The sequence below is a fragment of the Rhamphochromis sp. 'chilingali' genome (genome assembly GCF_963969265.1).
Source record: "Rhamphochromis sp. 'chilingali' genome assembly, chromosome: 15".
Lineage (NCBI taxonomy): Eukaryota > Metazoa > Chordata > Actinopteri > Cichliformes > Cichlidae > Rhamphochromis > Rhamphochromis sp. 'chilingali'.
This window is the reverse complement of record NC_137942.1, coordinates 4,024,156-4,042,534: the sequence shown is the minus strand read 5'-3', so window position 1 is coordinate 4,042,534 and position 18,379 is coordinate 4,024,156. Positions and strand designations below refer to the sequence as shown.

At 35.6% G+C, this 18,379-nt stretch overlaps 1 protein-coding gene across 2 annotated transcripts in view; it reads right to left on the bottom strand.

The window, feature by feature from the left end:
• The window catches only part of LOC308410654 (growth arrest-specific protein 7-like), a 56,677-nt gene that overhangs the window by 31,012 nt on the left and 7,286 nt on the right, over positions 1–18,379 (bottom strand). For both annotated transcript variants that reach the window (XM_080904162.1, XM_080904163.1), the window contains exons 3-4: positions 7,011–7,088; positions 2,684–2,769 (exon numbers count right to left, since the gene is read on the bottom strand). In XM_080904162.1, coding sequence (XP_080760288.1) covers positions 2,684–2,769; positions 7,011–7,088 — 164 coding nt within the window. The remainder of the gene's footprint in view (positions 1–2,683; positions 2,770–7,010; positions 7,089–18,379) is intronic.

Here is an 18,379-nt window from a genome sequence, read left to right as displayed (position 1 = left end):
GCGGGGCGAGACAGGAGGGATCGTCAAAACTCTCCTCAGTGTCAAAGCTGGCTTCCATCATCATCCCTCTCACCTCCTCCTGCTTCTCTATTCTGGGAAAGCCTCACTCTCTCCTCTCTCCTTTCTCTTTCCCTCCACGCACCAAGGCTGCCAACGGTCTCACAAGCCGCGGAGCGAGCGGAGAGGAGTTGCGTTGCAGGAGGGGGAGGGAGGGAGGTGTGTGTAACTGCGGTGGGAAGGTAGCATGAGGGAGGAGGAGGAGGGAGGCAGTAAGGGGAATTGTGGCGGCTGTGGGAGCGTGACAAAGTCTTGCCTCCGGTTAATCTGCTGTCACATGAGTTTTAAGGTTGTAGCCCAATCACCACCTCACCTCCACACCTGCCTTCCCCTTTCATCTCACCCAATGATGTCCATGCAGGAGGAGAGATAAAAGATGAAGAAACATCACTGAGCTAGTTCAGGGATGGAGGCACTGGAGGATGGGAAGAAGGGAAATTTCCGAGGAAAGAAGAAAAAAGAGAGAGGACAAGGAGGCAGATGAGGAGGGGGGGGGGGGGGTGTATTTACATGATCCTTGCCCCCCCTCCCTCCCCAGAGACCCAGATAGTGAGGGAGGAAGGAGCAGCAAGGCGTAGGTGTTGGTGATGGGGGTTGGCTTGATGGAAATGGCTGAATGATGATATTTAAGAGACAAATTACAACTGGGAGGAGGGGGGAGAGAGCAGGAGGGAAAACAAGCAGCCAATGAGAAGCAGCGTCTCTGATTGTGTGTGTGTTTGGGAATGAGACGCATGCACATTACAGGGTTAAGCAAGTGCTCAGATTCAGCTGTGTGTAAACAGTGTGTTTACACCGGCAGCTACATCGCTATCGTCTTCCTCACGTGATGCCGCTTCACCCGAGGCATTGAACGTAAAAGCTGCGCACGAAGCAGCTTCCTCGCCACACCTTCGTACAACACCCACCTGGTCCAACAACAACACCATCAAACGAGAACGACACCGAGGAGCGCGACAAACATGTTCTCACCTTGGTCGTGCAAAACATGGCGGCTGGCAGCTCTGACCGCAACAACCACAGTCCAGGTTTGGCGGGATCCGTGGACCCGGCGCTCCCAGTGTGAGCTTTGATTATTTGTTATTATTTTTTGGCTGGCCTGCTTCTTCACAAACTCTAACATTTGTCCAAATCTCAGACGCCCATATGGCCCAACTGTCCGTCCACCTATACTCTCCTGTGTGATCATGACACTGTATGCCCTCATCTGACTCGTAATTAGTCACGTGGGTTGGCATGTAATCGAAGTTGGCCTGGGTCCATCGGAGCTGCGGGAGCGGCCCTGCTTTCAGTGGAAAGAGAGCGCCAGCTTCCTTTGAAGTGGAATCTTTTACAGGAAAACTGTGGCTGTGGTGATATGGGTGATTGTGACCACAGAACAGCCTGACCAAACTAAAGAGCGTGCTGTGAGTGCTGCTCGCTTTTTACAGAAAGGAGGACGCGAAAAGACACGATGCACAAACAAAAACACGCGACTTTTTGGCAGTTCAGAGTTTTAGCAGCAAATCTGGGCGATGTCTCACTGAGCTGAAGTATCTAGTATCCAATCCTGACAATCATTGCTAAAGAGTAAGACAGCCAACAGGGCATCATACAGTAATTCTTTGGGGAACAGGCAGTGATTCAAGACTGCATGGAGGTTCTAGAAAAAGCATAAAAGCTTCTAAATACTGAACTCTGAAAGTGAGCTTTTCCATTTTTATTTAAACAGATGTTTTAGCCATTTCTTGCCAAATGTGCAACAAATGAGCGAGCTATCAGCTATTCTTAGTAAATATATCTTCAGAGAAATGAATTCCAAGTGCTCAGATACCAAGGTTACATTCTCAGACTGTGTTGTTATTATCCTAAAGCAATTTCAAACAGTTTTAACCTGAGAACAGCTGCAGTTTGTCATTTCTGAGAAACCTTCAAACCTAAACTTTGCCAAAATTACTGTGATCACCTCATGTTTCAGTTTAAAGTAATAAAGAGAGGGAATTATAGGTTAATTTCTTCCTGGTTTTGGAGTCCTATGCTATAAAAGAAGATGAGACTGGAATAATTACATTTATCAGCATTAATGAGGGTGAAAACCTTTGTTACTGTAACAGCAAATTATTTTTTGACAGCTAAGGAAAATCTACATGTAAGTGATCTTAAATAGACACGTGGTGCACTCAGTAAGAAAACTGTCAGAGTGGAGGATGCTTTAAGTAAATAGAAAGCAGTCTTAGCACTTCTGATCTATTCATAGCTTATGAGTTGCTATTAATTTAGAAACGTTACATAAAGGTGATTTGTATGAAATCAAACTTAATTTTGGTTAATGATTGTCCAGTTTTATCAACCAATCACCAGTGACGGGGTATCAGATGCTCAAATTTGAGATACTTGTTGGTTAAAAGACGAATGCATTGACCCTGTGAGACTGTGATGGTGATGGTAGGTAACTCTGATGTTAGGTTTGGCAAAAAAAACGGATGTAAGCCAACTCCTAAGAAATGGGTGTTTTTATTGGACGAGAAAGTGGAAAGTGGAGAGGAGACTTGCTTTGATTAAAATGTGATCACACCATAAAAGTAATCATCATCATCATCTGCTGTTACTTCAGACTCAACATCATTGCGCGCCTCTTTCGGCTTACCTGCTTGTGCATCGCAGGTTTCCTCAGAGAAACATTAGCGACCTCTGCAGGCTGACCTTTCTTTGTGCTGCTGTGGCATCCGTTGGCTGAAGAAAAGCAGATAATTACTCACGTTAGAGTTTAAAGTATTTTTCAGCACTGAGTTGACAAAAACGAGCAGATGGTAAGTGAACGAGTTACATCCTGACATGCAGAATTTCAGAACAAGAAAGAACTGTCAGCGTTAATCTCGTTAAAATGACGTTAACGCGACAAATCTCCGTTAACGAGTTACTGCGGATGTGTGAGGCTGGACGGCGTCAATGTGTTAACAAGCTAACGGCATTGATGCCGTCCAGTCCCAAGCACGGTTGTGTTAACGGGTGTGTTAACAATAAGGTGTTAACATCACCTTATTGTGTCAGACAAATTGAACTGCAGCTGCAGGGATTTATATTTTGATCCAGAGGACAGGGAACACCTGGGAAAGATGCATCAGTTAGGGATTCTCTTTGCGCCATAGTGCCCCCTTGTGGAATAAGTAAAACAAAGCAATCTTGTTTATGGCATCATTTGATTTAATTTAGTTGGATTTGGTCGCCATCCATCCAAACATTTTTAGCCAGTCACAATAAAACCATAGATGATATCTCAAATTAAACACAAAGGCAGTGAACGGATCATCCAGTCATGGTGACGGGAAAAGCGTCATAATGTAAATGGGCGGGGCTTCTACCGTTCAGCCGCTAAATCTGTAGAAGTGTAGAATTCATAAAATATGAATCTACATTTTTACAATGTTTATCTACTAATTTTACCCTTGTTGGTTTATACATGAGAGAAATAGTAAAAACTGGCTAACTGATGTTTAGCCACAAATACCTTTTATAAGTAGTGACACTAGAAAAACTACAGCTAAGTTTTTAAATTAAAAAGTAAACGTCTATAATAAAGGCACACATCCTTGAAACATTTTCTTTACAGGCTACGTCCAACTAAAATAAGACATGAACTCTAGAAACAACCCAAAATATCATGTTAACTAGCTGCTGATTCAGTAATTCATTGAATAATTCAGCAATCAGTGTTTAGCTGTTAGACCCTTTGGAGGACACTGAGTATTTTTTACTACTACAGTGTTCTAATTTCACATTGGTACAGTGTGGTTCTGTCCTCAAACTCACACAGAAAAGCATATTGAGATATTCATAATCTGGGCCCTCGGGGTTCACAGCTCTGTAGCATGTCCCTGGTTTCATCCTACAGGCCCATGATGGTTCCTCATTTCTTTGTGATTCATGAGCTGTCGGCTCGTTGTATATCAAACCGGCCCATCTCCAGCTCAAGGTAAACACGTGATCCCGGCAGAGCGTGACCCCCGAGGCCACGCGTCACAGCCGGGGACGCTGATCGGATTAGGGCCCCTCCAGGACACTGAGGCCTCTCCAGAAATAGGGATGAACGTCACTTTACTCAGAAGGGCTCTAAAGAATCCACAACCCTCGGTGACCTTTGTCAGTGACCATAAAACTGAGTATTGGCAGGTTTCTGATCCATGTGGTTTGGACACAAAAGAGAGCAGAAAGGACCCTGTGAGGCCTTCTGTTAAGAAGACAGCTTCAGGGTGAAAATGGGACTCTTGAGGATTTAAACAGAGACAGGAAATGTGGAACAGCTAGCCTGGCTCTTTCTGAAAATACAACAGATCGACTAGTTAATAAACTAATTTTCTTGACTTTCAATGTCGAGAAAATTAGTTTGTGTTGACTATTTCTCACTGACTGACCTCACAAGAACAGCATGAAGAGAGCCAGAGATTAAAAATAAGCAATAATTAAATGCAGAGAGGTGAGAGAAAAAGGCAAATGAAAAACACTCAATGCATCATGGGAATCCCCAGCAGCCTAGACCTATTGGAGTGTATCTAAGGGAGGATTCAGAGTCCCCTGATCCAGCCCTAATTATATGCTTTATAAAAAAAAGTAAAGTTTTAAGCCTAATCTTAAAAGCAGAAAGGGTGTCTGTCTCCAAAGTCCAAGCTGGGAGCTTGTTCCACAGAAGAGGGACTGAAGACTCTGCCTCCTATTCTACTTTTAAACACTCTAGGAACAACAAGTAAACCTGCAGTGTGAGAGCGAAGTGCTCTAATGGGGTGATATGGTACTACGAGGTCTTTAAGAAATGATAAGGAGTGTTTATGACAACACGCCTGGTACAAAAATCAGATTTTTTAAAGTCACAGTGAAGAGAAACAGAATATGTGAGCAGGAATATTTATGAGTAATGTTAAAATGCAATAAGCATAATGCAGCATGACTGCCTAATGTAGCTAATAGTCCAGTATGGTTTAATATGATATGCTACATTTAGGTAACCACACATCGGCCAACTACCTTGCAGAGATGACCGTCCACAAACATGGGCTCTTAGATTGTTTTCTCATTTGATCTAAAGCAAAATAAGGAGTTCAGAACATGAAAGGGTTCCAACTGAGAACCATAAAACATCAGGACCTGAAGCAAGAACGAGTTATCAGACATATTTTTTCACAGATACGGCCCCAGTACCAATTTCTGTTTCCATGTAGCACTTTCATAAGAAGTCACAGAAAATTCCTGCCACCAAAGTTGGAAGCAGGAACATCAGCAGCTACGGAAAGGACTGCTGCAAGAAAATCAGCAATTTCCAAATTCTTTGCAGCATGAAATTGCTTCCCACGATGATTAGAGGACAGAGACGTAAATAAAAAGCAAACAAAAGAAAACACAATCTGTGTTAGCTGTTACAACAAACCTAGAAACTCAATAAAGCAAGGACTCAAAATAAAAGCAGGAAAAGCCCAGGGAACACTTGGAGAGTGAACACACAGAGTGTAACTTGACAAAGTGACAAGGACAAAGGCAAAAACGAGAACATGTATACATCCAACAACAGAAGGTTGGTTACAGAGCAGACCCAAGTGGGAGCAAAAAGAATAAAATCTGAAGTAAAACCAAAAACAACACATAAGAAAACAAACCTGTAAAGAAAGAAAAGACAAATAACAAACACGGAACTGTGAAAACTGACACTAAACAGAATATATCTGGGACCACATCGCATGACATTTTCCAGCCGACATGAAGGCAGACCTGTCTCAGCACCGGCACTGCATCAGTGAAAAAGAGGTAAGCCTGTACTGTATGTCTTCAAAATATCCACAGGTGTGCAACTTATACTAAAAAATACAGTTTTTTCAATACAAAGTCTGGCTCAGAGGTAAACTGGAGTCACTGTAGTTTCTCTGGGTGCACCCCGCCTGTAGGAGCAGAGCTTCTCTGGTGGAAAAGCAGTGATGGTTTTCAGTGACTGCCTCGTGCAGCTGTGGGAGAAAAAGCATCTGCACACCTGCTTACCAGGAAACATCTCTGATTCTAGCTGATCAGCACAGTCTCTTTATTAACTAAGGAGACAGACTCAGAAGGTGCATGTTTATGTATCTGTTGTCCTTAAACGCGTGTTAGGCAACTCCGTCTTATCTTCTTCCCGTTGGATGCCGTGCCGTTATTTCTCCCTGCCTGCTCGGACCAGCTGCTCAGATCCCCGGTTTCCTGTCCAGAGGTCAAAGTCAACATTTGTGCGGCTCAGATCTGAACTGGGCCTTCGCTAAACGTCTTTTTCTCCGAGGAGGGATCGCGCTTGCCTGGTTAAACGCTGACAAACTCCCCTGCAGCTGACTGCCTCCCCGGTTGTTCTTCCTCTAAGTGTGTTTGGGCCACATGCCAGCACAAAGAAGCAAACCATCTGCTATGTGCAAAGATGTCGTTAGCGAGGATGCTGGCAGCGATGGAACATAATAAGCCACTCATTAAGAAAGTGCAGGATTTCCTCTCGTAGTGTTGGATGAGCTTCATGATAATGTAGCAGAGAAATGTATTACGAGAGATTTGTCAAAGGTTCCTTAAGAGCCTTTTGGAAAAACATTACAGAGTCTCTGGAAAAATGATTAGTATTGTGTCACATTTAGCTGAAGGAACATGGTCTTAGCATAATAAGCAGATTAGCACTGATGATGAATGATTGCCAAAAGGCTTAATATGTCTGACTGGATAAATGTTGAAAAATTAAGTTATAACCTGTAGCTCCAAATGCAAATAACCCCAGTGATGGAAGGAGTTTATGCACCGAGATGACACTCATCAGCTTGTTTTTGTCTCTCTTGGTCATTCCTAACCACACAAACCTCCTTTCTCATTCCTTCAGCGCCTATTTTCTGCTCTAGGTGCTCTTATTTTGTTTTCCGTGTGATTGTGCCTTTTGCAATGCTTTCTAAAAATGGATGACTAGGATGATGAAGGCCAAGTTTTACCATATGGTGAGGAGTTCTGTCGTGCCAGCGGTCTCTGCGGGGCTTCAGCTGACGAGGACGGACATCGCCATGTTGTTTCTGGAACGATATAAACAACAGGAAGGAGGACAGCGTGGAAAGAAGTCAAAACAAAGACAAAAACAGAACTTGCTTTAACGTGAATGTGCAGGGCAGCTTCTCAGTCACTGCTTCGCAGTTGTTCAAGATTAAGGACGGAAACAGCTTTATAGAGACTTCAGGTGTATAAATATGAAGCACAATAGAGCACAGAAGGTCAACGATGCCTTAATTTGTTGGTTTCAAAATCTAGACAGTCAGAAGATGCCTTGTGAGACAGTGGGAAGGAAAAACTCCTTTTTAACAGGAGGAGACCTCCAACAGGCTCAGAGAGGGGAAGCCATCTACTGAGACCAGCTGGAAGAAGAAGGGAAGAGAGAAAAGAGCAGCACAGAAAGCCAAGGACAACACAAACGGTGGGAGAGAGTAGAAAGTGAAAAGAAGTCCTGCAGCATGACTGAGGATAGTTCAGGGTCACATGATCCAATCCTAACTATCAGCTTTACCAAAAAAGGAAGTTTGTAGCCTCATAATAAAAGTAGACAGGGTGTCTGCCTGCCACTTTTAGAAACTCCATGAACCACAAGCCTGCAGTCTGAGAGTGAGGTGCTCTGTTACAATAATATGATACCGTGAGAGATGATGGAGGCTGATCAGGATGTTGTATGAGGAAATCAGGGTTTTATTAAATTTAAATTCTGCATCTAAGAGGCAGCCAATGAAGAATCATCCACCGATGTGCTAGCACAAAAGATTTTTCTAATGTCATGGTGACTTTGTCAGCAGAAGTTGAATTAATCCACAGTTTCTTCTGTTGCAGGAGTGCATGAAGACTCCACCAAGCAGCAGGTTATATGATTGGCTTTTCTGTTTGTTAGCAGGATTACTAGAGACGCTGTGGAGTTACGGCTTACAAGTAATTAACTCTCAAAACATTTTTTCATTCTTTTCTACAGCGGCAGAGGACAAAATTAGATGTTCATGCAGCATCTTCACAAATATAAAACTGAAACAGGGCGACATTGTTATGAATTTCTCCAAAGAATTTCGCAAACTAATTCAGATCTTTCTGCATCCAGAACTTGATTCATGCAGAGGGAAGCTTCTCAGTCGCTGACTGATTCTGTTTTTGCTCTTGTGACAGCAAAACAGTCGGAGTCAGACTGCTGGTCTGTGTGACCAAAGCAGCCCAACGGCCAATAAAAATGTATGTACAGAGGGTATGTTTGTGTACATGTTGGTGTAGAAATAATTTGGTAAAATTTAAATATTAAAATTTTATTTGAAAATGTGGATTCCTGTTTATTTGATTGTTTTTGTGACATTTTATCTGGATTTTTCCCTTTTTGATTTTCAGACCTCATCTCAGCACAGAAAAGCTGTTTAGTACTTTAAATGTTATTTTTTTCAGACATTGGAGAAATGACTGCAGATAAGGGCAAGAGGATAAAGGAGAAGTTTTCGTATCCTGAAAAATGCAATAAAAAAAATTAGACTGTACTCATCCATGTATTCCTTTTAGGTGCAAAATGCCATTCTGGATAAATTTCAACTGGCTTCCTGTAGTTTAGCCGTTTAGCATCAATCATTCCACTTAGCAGAGCAGGAAGTCCTTTACGCTGCAGTAACTGTGGGTGAATTAGTGTCGGCCCTTATGTGCAATCAAACAGCTTCTTCTAAGAGAAAGTGTGGATTAGGAGTGATATTCAGCAGCAACGTTACTGTTGTGGCAAGAAAGCTACACACAAATGTCCAAATAGGCATGAAAAGCTTAAAGTCAAGAACTTCTAATATCTGTTATTGCAATGAGGACACTTTAACTTATAAGTCACTGGATATCACATTGCATACTTTATTAATTAATTAATACTTAAATTAGACCTACTAATTTAGGTAGACACTGAAGAGCAATATTTTGGTTTTGTCCGTGTTTTGCTGGTGATTTGTTAGAGCAATGCTCCTGCTATTTCTAATCTGAGTGACTGAATTACTGAGGCCCAAGAGTGAAATTATGGGGAACTCCACAAGTGTAGTGAATGTGTTTTTGTTTGTTTTTTTACACCAGTGGTTATTAAATAATTATGTGTGATCAAAGGTAAATAGTAAATGCAATTTTGTGTCTTCCTGCAAAGTTCTCGATATGTAGGTGAAGGGTGGCAGTGATATAGGCTGTAGTTTTAAGCTGGTTAAGTTTAAATACTATGTGAGGTTTGGGCACTAAGAAGTAGATGGTTAGGTTTGGGTTCTGAAAGCTCCTTGGTTAGGTTTAGGCAATAAAACCTCAGTTACACAGAACAAGAGACTGGTCAACAACCTCCTTCCGGTTGCTACTTGAAATCGTATCCCCCAAACAGTTGGTGAGTGGTTGTTTGAGTTTGCTGGGTGAAATCAGCCGCAAAGAGGGTGCTGCATCAAAACTGTTAACATGTTAATCTTACCTGGTATTTCCCTCTCTCCCACATAAACATGGCAAGTGGTTAATTTACATAAATGCTTTTATTATAAGAAGCTGTAAACACAAAACAATTCTCCTGTATCATTAAATATCTTTAACTGTTCATTGGCAGGAGGCACATTGCTTCATCAGCTGACTGTATACTGTTAGTCAGTTCTTCAGCACCAAAGGTTTTCATGCACAATAACAAAGCCTCAGCTCCTGCCTGTGAATCTTTTTCATCATTCCAAATCCCACTCTCATATTTGCAGCTCCAAAGGGACTAATTCTGTTGTTTGTTTTAAACTTCCATTGTTTTCATTCAAATTATGTTCTTTTCATTCTAATTCCATTGTTTTGATTCAAATTCTGGTCTGTTCATTTTAATTCCGTTCTTTTCATTGAAATTCCGTTTTTTTCATTCAAATTCTGTTGTTTTGATTCAAATTCTGTTCTGTTCATTCTAATTCTGTTGTTTTCATTCTAATTACGTTCATTTCATTGAAATTCCGTTGTTTTCATTCAAATGCTGTTTTCATTCTAATTCTACTCTTTTTATTCAAATTCTATTGTTTGTTTTAGAATTCTGTTGCTTTCATTCAAACTCTGTTCTATACATTCTAATTCCGTTGTTTTCATTCAAATTCCGTTCTTTGTTTTCAAATTCCGTTGTTTTCGTTCAAATTCCGTTGTTTTCATTCAAATTCTGTTGTTTTCATTCAAATTCCGTCATTTTTATTCAAATTCCATTGTTTTCATTCAAATTCTATTCTTGTCATTCTATTTCCATTGTTTTCATTCAAATTCCATTGTTTTTGATCAAACTCTGTTGTTTTCATTCAAATTCTGTTGTTTTCATCCAAATTCCATTGTTTTCATTCAAATTCCATTGTTTGTTCTCAAACTCTGTTGTTTTAATTCAAATTCCGTCATTTTCATTTTAATTCCGTTGTTTTCATTCAAATTCTGTTCTTTTCATTCAAATTCCATTGTTTTGATTCAAATTCTGTTCTGTTCATTCTAATTCTGTTGTTTTCATTCAAATTCTATTCATTTCATTCTTATTCCATTCATTTCATTGAAATTCCGTTGTTTTCATTCAAATTCTTTTGTTTTTGATCAAATTCTGTTCTTTTCATTCAAATTCCATCGTTTTCATTCAAATTCCATTGTTTTCATTCAAATTCCATTGTTTGTTCTCAAATTCTGTTGTTTTCATTCAAATTCTATTCTTGTCATTCTATTTCCATTGTTTTCATTCAAATTCCGTTGTTTTTGATCAAACTCTGTTGTTTTCATTCAAATTCTGTTGTTTTCATCCAAATTCCATTGTTTTCATTCAAAGTCCATTGTTTGTTCTCAAACTCTGTTGTTTTAATTCAAATTCCGTCATTTTCATTTTAATTCCGTTGTTTTCATTCAAATTCTGTTCTTTTCATTCAAATTCCATTGTTTTGATTCAAATTCTGTTCTGTTCATTCTAATTCTGTTGTTTTCATTCAAATTCTATTCATTTCATTCTTATTCCATTCATTTCATTGAAATTCCGTTGTTTTCATTCAAATTCTTTTGTTTTTGATCAAATTCTGTTCTTTTCATTCAAATTCCATCGTTTTCATTCAAATTCCATTGTTTTCATTCAAATTCCATTGTTTGTTCTCAAATTCTGTTGTTTTCATTCAAATTCCGTCGTTTTCATTTTAATTCCGTCGTTTTCATTCAAATTCCATTGTTTGTTCTCAAACTCTGTTGTTTTAATTCAAATTCCGTCGTTTTCATTTTAATTCTGTTGTTTTCATTCTAATTCTGTTGTTTTCATTCAAATTCTGTTCTTTTCATTCAAATTCCATTGTTTTGATTCAAATTCTTTTCTGTTCATTCTAATTCTGTTGTTTGTTTTAAACTTCCATTGTTTTCAGTCAAATTCCATTGTTTTGATTCAAATTCTGTTCTGTTTATTTTAGTTCTGTTGTTTTCATTCAAATTCTATTCATTTCATTCTAATTCCATTCTTTTCATTGAAATTCCGTTGTTTTCATTCAAATGCAGTTGTTTTCATTCTAATTCTACTCTTTTTATTCAAATTCAATTGTTTGTTTTAGAATTCTGTTGCTTTCATTCAAACTCTGTTCTATACATCCTAATTCCGTTGTTTTCATTCAAATTCCATTTTTTGTTCTCAAATTCTGTTGTTTTCATCTTAATTCCGTTGTTTTCATTTTAATTCCGTTGTTTTCTTTGTAATTCTGTTGTTTGTTTTAAACTTCCATTGTTTTCATTCAAATTCTGTTGTTTTAATCCAAATTCCATTGTTTTCATTCAAATTCTATTCATTTCATTCTAATTCCGTTCTTTTCATTGAAATTCCATTTCCATTCAAATGCTGTTGTTTTCATTCTAATTCTACTCTTTTTATTCAAATTCTATTGTTTGTTTTAGAATTCTGTTGCTTTCATTCAAACTCTGTTCTATACATTCTAATTCCGTTGTTTTCATTCAAATTCCGTTCTTTGTTTTCAAATTCCGTTGTTTTCGTTCAAATTCTGTTGTTTTCATGAAAATTCTGTTGTTTTCATTCAAATTCTGTTGTTTTCATTCAAATTCTATTCTTGTCATTCTATTTCCATTGTTTTCATTCAAATTCCGTTGTTTTTGATCAAACTCTGTTGTTTTCATTCAAATTCTGTTGTTTTCATCCAAATTCCATTGTTTTCATTCAAAGTCCATTGTTTGTTCTCAAACTCTGTTGTTTTAATTCAAATTCCGTCATTTTCATTTTAATTCCGTTGTTTTCATTCAAATTCTGTTCTTTTCATTCAAATTCCATTGTTTTGATTCAAATTCTGTTCTGTTCATTCTAATTCTGTTGTTTTCATTCAAATTCTATTCATTTCATTCTTATTCCATTCATTTCATTGAAATTCCGTTGTTTTCATTCAAATTCTTTTGTTTTTGATCAAATTCTGTTCTTTTCATTCAAATTCCATCGTTTTCATTCAAATTCCATTGTTTTCATTCAAATTCCATTGTTTGTTCTCAAATTCTGTTGTTTTCATTCAAATTCCGTCGTTTTCATTTTAATTCCGTCGTTTTCATTCAAATTCCATTGTTTGTTCTCAAACTCTGTTGTTTTAATTCAAATTCCGTCGTTTTCATTTTAATTCTGTTGTTTTCATTCTAATTCTGTTGTTTTCATTCAAATTCTGTTCTTTTCATTCAAATTCCATTGTTTTGATTCAAATTCTTTTCTGTTCATTCTAATTCTGTTGTTTGTTTTAAACTTCCATTGTTTTCAGTCAAATTCCATTGTTTTGATTCAAATTCTGTTCTGTTTATTTTAGTTCTGTTGTTTTCATTCAAATTCTATTCATTTCATTCTAATTCCATTCTTTTCATTGAAATTCCGTTGTTTTCATTCAAATGCAGTTGTTTTCATTCTAATTCTACTCTTTTTATTCAAATTCAATTGTTTGTTTTAGAATTCTGTTGCTTTCATTCAAACTCTGTTCTATACATCCTAATTCCGTTGTTTTCATTCAAATTCCATTTTTTGTTCTCAAATTCTGTTGTTTTCATCTTAATTCCGTTGTTTTCATTTTAATTCCGTTGTTTTCTTTGTAATTCTGTTGTTTGTTTTAAACTTCCATTGTTTTCATTCAAATTCTGTTGTTTTAATCCAAATTCCATTGTTTTCATTCAAATTCTATTCATTTCATTCTAATTCCGTTCTTTTCATTGAAATTCCATTTCCATTCAAATGCTGTTGTTTTCATTCTAATTCTACTCTTTTTATTCAAATTCTATTGTTTGTTTTAGAATTCTGTTGCTTTCATTCAAACTCTGTTCTATACATTCTAATTCCGTTGTTTTCATTCAAATTCCGTTCTTTGTTTTCAAATTCCGTTGTTTTCGTTCAAATTCTGTTGTTTTCATGAAAATTCTGTTGTTTTCATTCAAATTCTGTTGTTTTCATTCAAATTCCGTCATTTTTATTCAAATTCCATTGTTTTCATTCAAATTCTATTCTTGTCATTCTATTTCCATTGTTTTCATTCAAATTCCGTTGTTTTTGATCAAACTCTGTTGTTTTCATTCAAATTCTGTTGTTTTCATCCAAATTCCATTGTTTTCATTCAAAGTCCATTGTTTGTTCTCAAACTCTGTTGTTTTAATTCAAATTCCGTCATTTTCATTTTAATTCCGTTGTTTTCATTCAAATTCTGTTCTTTTCATTCAAATTCCATTGTTTTGATTCAAATTCTGTTCTGTTCATTCTAATTCTGTTGTTTTCATTCAAATTCTATTCATTTCATTCTTATTCCATTCATTTCATTGAAATTCCGTTGTTTTCATTCAAATTCTTTTGTTTTTGATCAAATTCTGTTCTTTTCATTCAAATTCCATCGTTTTCATTCAAATTCCATTGTTTTCATTCAAATTCCATTGTTTGTTCTCAAATTCTGTTGTTTTCATTCAAATTCTATTCTTGTCATTCTATTTCCATTGTTTTCATTCAAATTCCGTTGTTTTTGATCAAACTCTGTTGTTTTCATTCAAATTCTGTTGTTTTCATCCAAATTCCATTGTTTTCATTCAAAGTCCATTGTTTGTTCTCAAACTCTGTTGTTTTAATTCAAATTCCGTCATTTTCATTTTAATTCCGTTGTTTTCATTCAAATTCTGTTCTTTTCATTCAAATTCCATTGTTTTGATTCAAATTCTGTTCTGTTCATTCTAATTCTGTTGTTTTCATTCAAATTCTATTCATTTCATTCTTATTCCATTCATTTCATTGAAATTCCGTTGTTTTCATTCAAATTCTATTCATTTCATTCTTATTCCATTCATTTCATTGAAATTCCGTTGTTTTCATTCAAATTCTTTTGTTTTTGATCAAATTCTGTTCTTTTCATTCAAATTCCATCGTTTTCATTCAAATTCCATTGTTTTCATTCAAATTCCATTGTTTGTTCTCAAATTCTGTTGTTTTCATTCAAATTCCGTCGTTTTCATTTTAATTCCGTCGTTTTCATTCAAATTCCATTGTTTGTTCTCAAACTCTGTTGTTTTAATTCAAATTCCGTCGTTTTCATTTTAATTCTGTTGTTTTCATTCTAATTCTGTTGTTTTCATTCAAATTCTGTTCTTTTCATTCAAATTCCATTGTTTTGATTCAAATTCTTTTCTGTTCATTCTAATTCTGTTGTTTGTTTTAAACTTCCATTGTTTTCAGTCAAATTCCATTGTTTTGATTCAAATTCTGTTCTGTTTATTTTAGTTCTGTTGTTTTCATTCAAATTCTATTCATTTCATTCTAATTCCATTCTTTTCATTGAAATTCCGTTGTTTTCATTCAAATGCAGTTGTTTTCATTCTAATTCTACTCTTTTTATTCAAATTCAATTGTTTGTTTTAGAATTCTGTTGCTTTCATTCAAACTCTGTTCTATACATCCTAATTCCGTTGTTTTCATTCAAATTCCATTTTTTGTTCTCAAATTCTGTTGTTTTCATCTTAATTCCGTTGTTTTCATTTTAATTCCGTTGTTTTCTTTGTAATTCTGTTGTTTGTTTTAAACTTCCATTGTTTTCATTCAAATTCTGTTGTTTTAATCCAAATTCCATTGTTTTCATTCAAATTCTATTCATTTCATTCTAATTCCGTTCTTTTCATTGAAATTCCATTTCCATTCAAATGCTGTTGTTTTCATTCTAATTCTACTCTTTTTATTCAAATTCTATTGTTTGTTTTAGAATTCTGTTGCTTTCATTCAAACTCTGTTCTATACATTCTAATTCCGTTGTTTTCATTCAAATTCCGTTCTTTGTTTTCAAATTCCGTTGTTTTCGTTCAAATTCTGTTGTTTTCATGAAAATTCTGTTGTTTTCATTCAAATTCTGTTGTTTTCATTCAAATTCCGTCATTTTTATTCAAATTCCATTGTTTTCATTCAAATTCTATTCTTGTCATTCTATTTCCATTGTTTTCATTCAAATTCCGTTGTTTTTGATCAAACTCTGTTGTTTTCATTCAAATTCTGTTGTTTTCATCCAAATTCCATTGTTTTCATTCAAAGTCCATTGTTTGTTCTCAAACTCTGTTGTTTTAATTCAAATTCCGTCATTTTCATTTTAATTCCGTTGTTTTCATTCAAATTCTGTTCTTTTCATTCAAATTCCATTGTTTTGATTCAAATTCTGTTCTGTTCATTCTAATTCTGTTGTTTTCATTCAAATTCTATTCATTTCATTCTTATTCCATTCATTTCATTGAAATTCCGTTGTTTTCATTCAAATTCTTTTGTTTTTGATCAAATTCTGTTCTTTTCATTCAAATTCCATCGTTTTCATTCAAATTCCATTGTTTTCATTCAAATTCCATTGTTTGTTCTCAAATTCTGTTGTTTTCATTCAAATTCTATTCTTGTCATTCTATTTCCATTGTTTTCATTCAAATTCCGTTGTTTTTGATCAAACTCTGTTGTTTTCATTCAAATTCTGTTGTTTTCATCCAAATTCCATTGTTTTCATTCAAAGTCCATTGTTTGTTCTCAAACTCTGTTGTTTTAATTCAAATTCCGTCATTTTCATTTTAATTCCGTTGTTTTCATTCAAATTCTGTTCTTTTCATTCAAATTCCATTGTTTTGATTCAAATTCTGTTCTGTTCATTCTAATTCTGTTGTTTTCATTCAAATTCTATTCATTTCATTCTTATTCCATTCATTTCATTGAAATTCCGTTGTTTTCATTCAAATTCTTTTGTTTTTGATCAAATTCTGTTCTTTTCATTCAAATTCCATCGTTTTCATTCAAATTCCATTGTTTTCATTCAAATTCCATTGTTTGTTCTCAAATTCTGTTGTTTTCATTCAAATTCCGTCGTTTTCATTTTAATTCCGTCGTTTTCATTCAAATTCCATTGTTTGTTCTCAAACTCTGTTGTTTTAATTCAAATTCCGTCGTTTTCATTTTAATTCTGTTGTTTTCATTCTAATTCTGTTGTTTTCATTCAAATTCTGTTCTTTTCATTCAAATTCCATTGTTTTGATTCAAATTCTTTTCTGTTCATTCTAATTCTGTTGTTTGTTTTAAACTTCCATTGTTTTCAGTCAAATTCCATTGTTTTGATTCAAATTCTGTTCTGTTTATTTTAGTTCTGTTGTTTTCATTCAAATTCTATTCATTTCATTCTAATTCCATTCTTTTCATTGAAATTCCGTTGTTTTCATTCAAATGCAGTTGTTTTCATTCTAATTCTACTCTTTTTATTCAAATTCAATTGTTTGTTTTAGAATTCTGTTGCTTTCATTCAAACTCTGTTCTATACATCCTAATTCCGTTGTTTTCATTCAAATTCCATTTTTTGTTCTCAAATTCTGTTGTTTTCATCTTAATTCCGTTGTTTTCATTTTAATTCCGTTGTTTTCTTTGTAATTCTGTTGTTTGTTTTAAACTTCCATTGTTTTCATTCAAATTCTGTTGTTTTAATCCAAATTCCATTGTTTTCATTCAAATTCTATTCATTTCATTCTAATTCCGTTCTTTTCATTGAAATTCCATTTCCATTCAAATGCTGTTGTTTTCATTCTAATTCTACTCTTTTTATTCAAATTCTATTGTCTGTTTTAGAATTCTGTTGCTTTCATTCAAACTCTTTTCTATATATTTTAATTCCGTTGTTTTCATTCTAATTCTGTTCTTTTCATTCAAATTCCGTCGTTTTCATTCAAATTCCGTTGTTTTCATTCTAATTCCGTTGTTTTTGTTCAAATTCTTTTGTTTTCATGCAAATTCTTTGGTTTTTGATCAAATTCTGTTCTTTTCATTCAAATTCCATTATTTTCATTCAAATTCCATTGTTTGTTCTCAAACTCTGTTGTGTTAAATCAGATTCCGTCGTTTTCATTTTAATTCCGTTGTTTTCATTCAAATTCTGTTCTTTTCATTCTATTTCCATTGTTTTCATTCAAATTCTTTTCTGTTCATTCTAATTCTGTTGTTTGTTTTAAACTTCCATTGTTTTCATTCAAATTCCGTTGTTTTTGATCAAATTCTGGTCTGTTCATTCTAATTCCGTTCATTTCATTGAAATTCCGTTGTTTTCATTCAAATGCCTTTGTTTTCATGCAAATTCGTTTGTTTTTGATCAAATTCTGTTGTTTTCATTCAAATTTCGTTGTTTTCATTTTAATTCCGTAGTTTTCATTCTAATTCTGTTGTTTGTTTTCAAATTCTGTTGTTTTCATTCAAATTCCGTTATTTTCATTCAAATTCCGTCATTTTCATTCAAATTCCGTCATTTTCATTTTAATTCTGTTGTTTTCATTCTAAATGGAAAGATTTCAGCTGATCCTCCTTCGTGCACCTCCTCTATTACAGTAAATGACACTGGCTGAAAACAACAAGCAGCTTCCTAATAAACACAACGATGTACGCTGGCATCCTGGTGGCAGCTGTTTTGAAGCTTCATATTCAGACGTGAAACAACAGCAAACTAACAAATGAAAAGAGACTGCTGCCGCACATGGCTTCTGAATGTAAAAATAGCTTTTGGGTTATTTTTTTCTGCACTGTGTGTCTGTTTGTGTGTTTGTGCTTGAGCCAAAGAGCAATCGTTGCCAGAGGTGCTGTGGGAGCAGCCTCAGTTTGTCCCGTGGGAGCCCATCCTATCCCCCTGGATTCCTTTCCAAATGAAGTGTAACACACACACACACCGGAGCAGATGTTTGTGAAAGGTCACCTGCCTTCGAGCTTCTGTATTAGTACGACTCCTCAGCGGTGGGAGCAGAAGACAAACAGCAGAGAAAAGACACTTCTGAATCCACAGTCTCACTGCTCGGTATCGAGTGCCACACGTTTAAGATAATCAGATTAAAG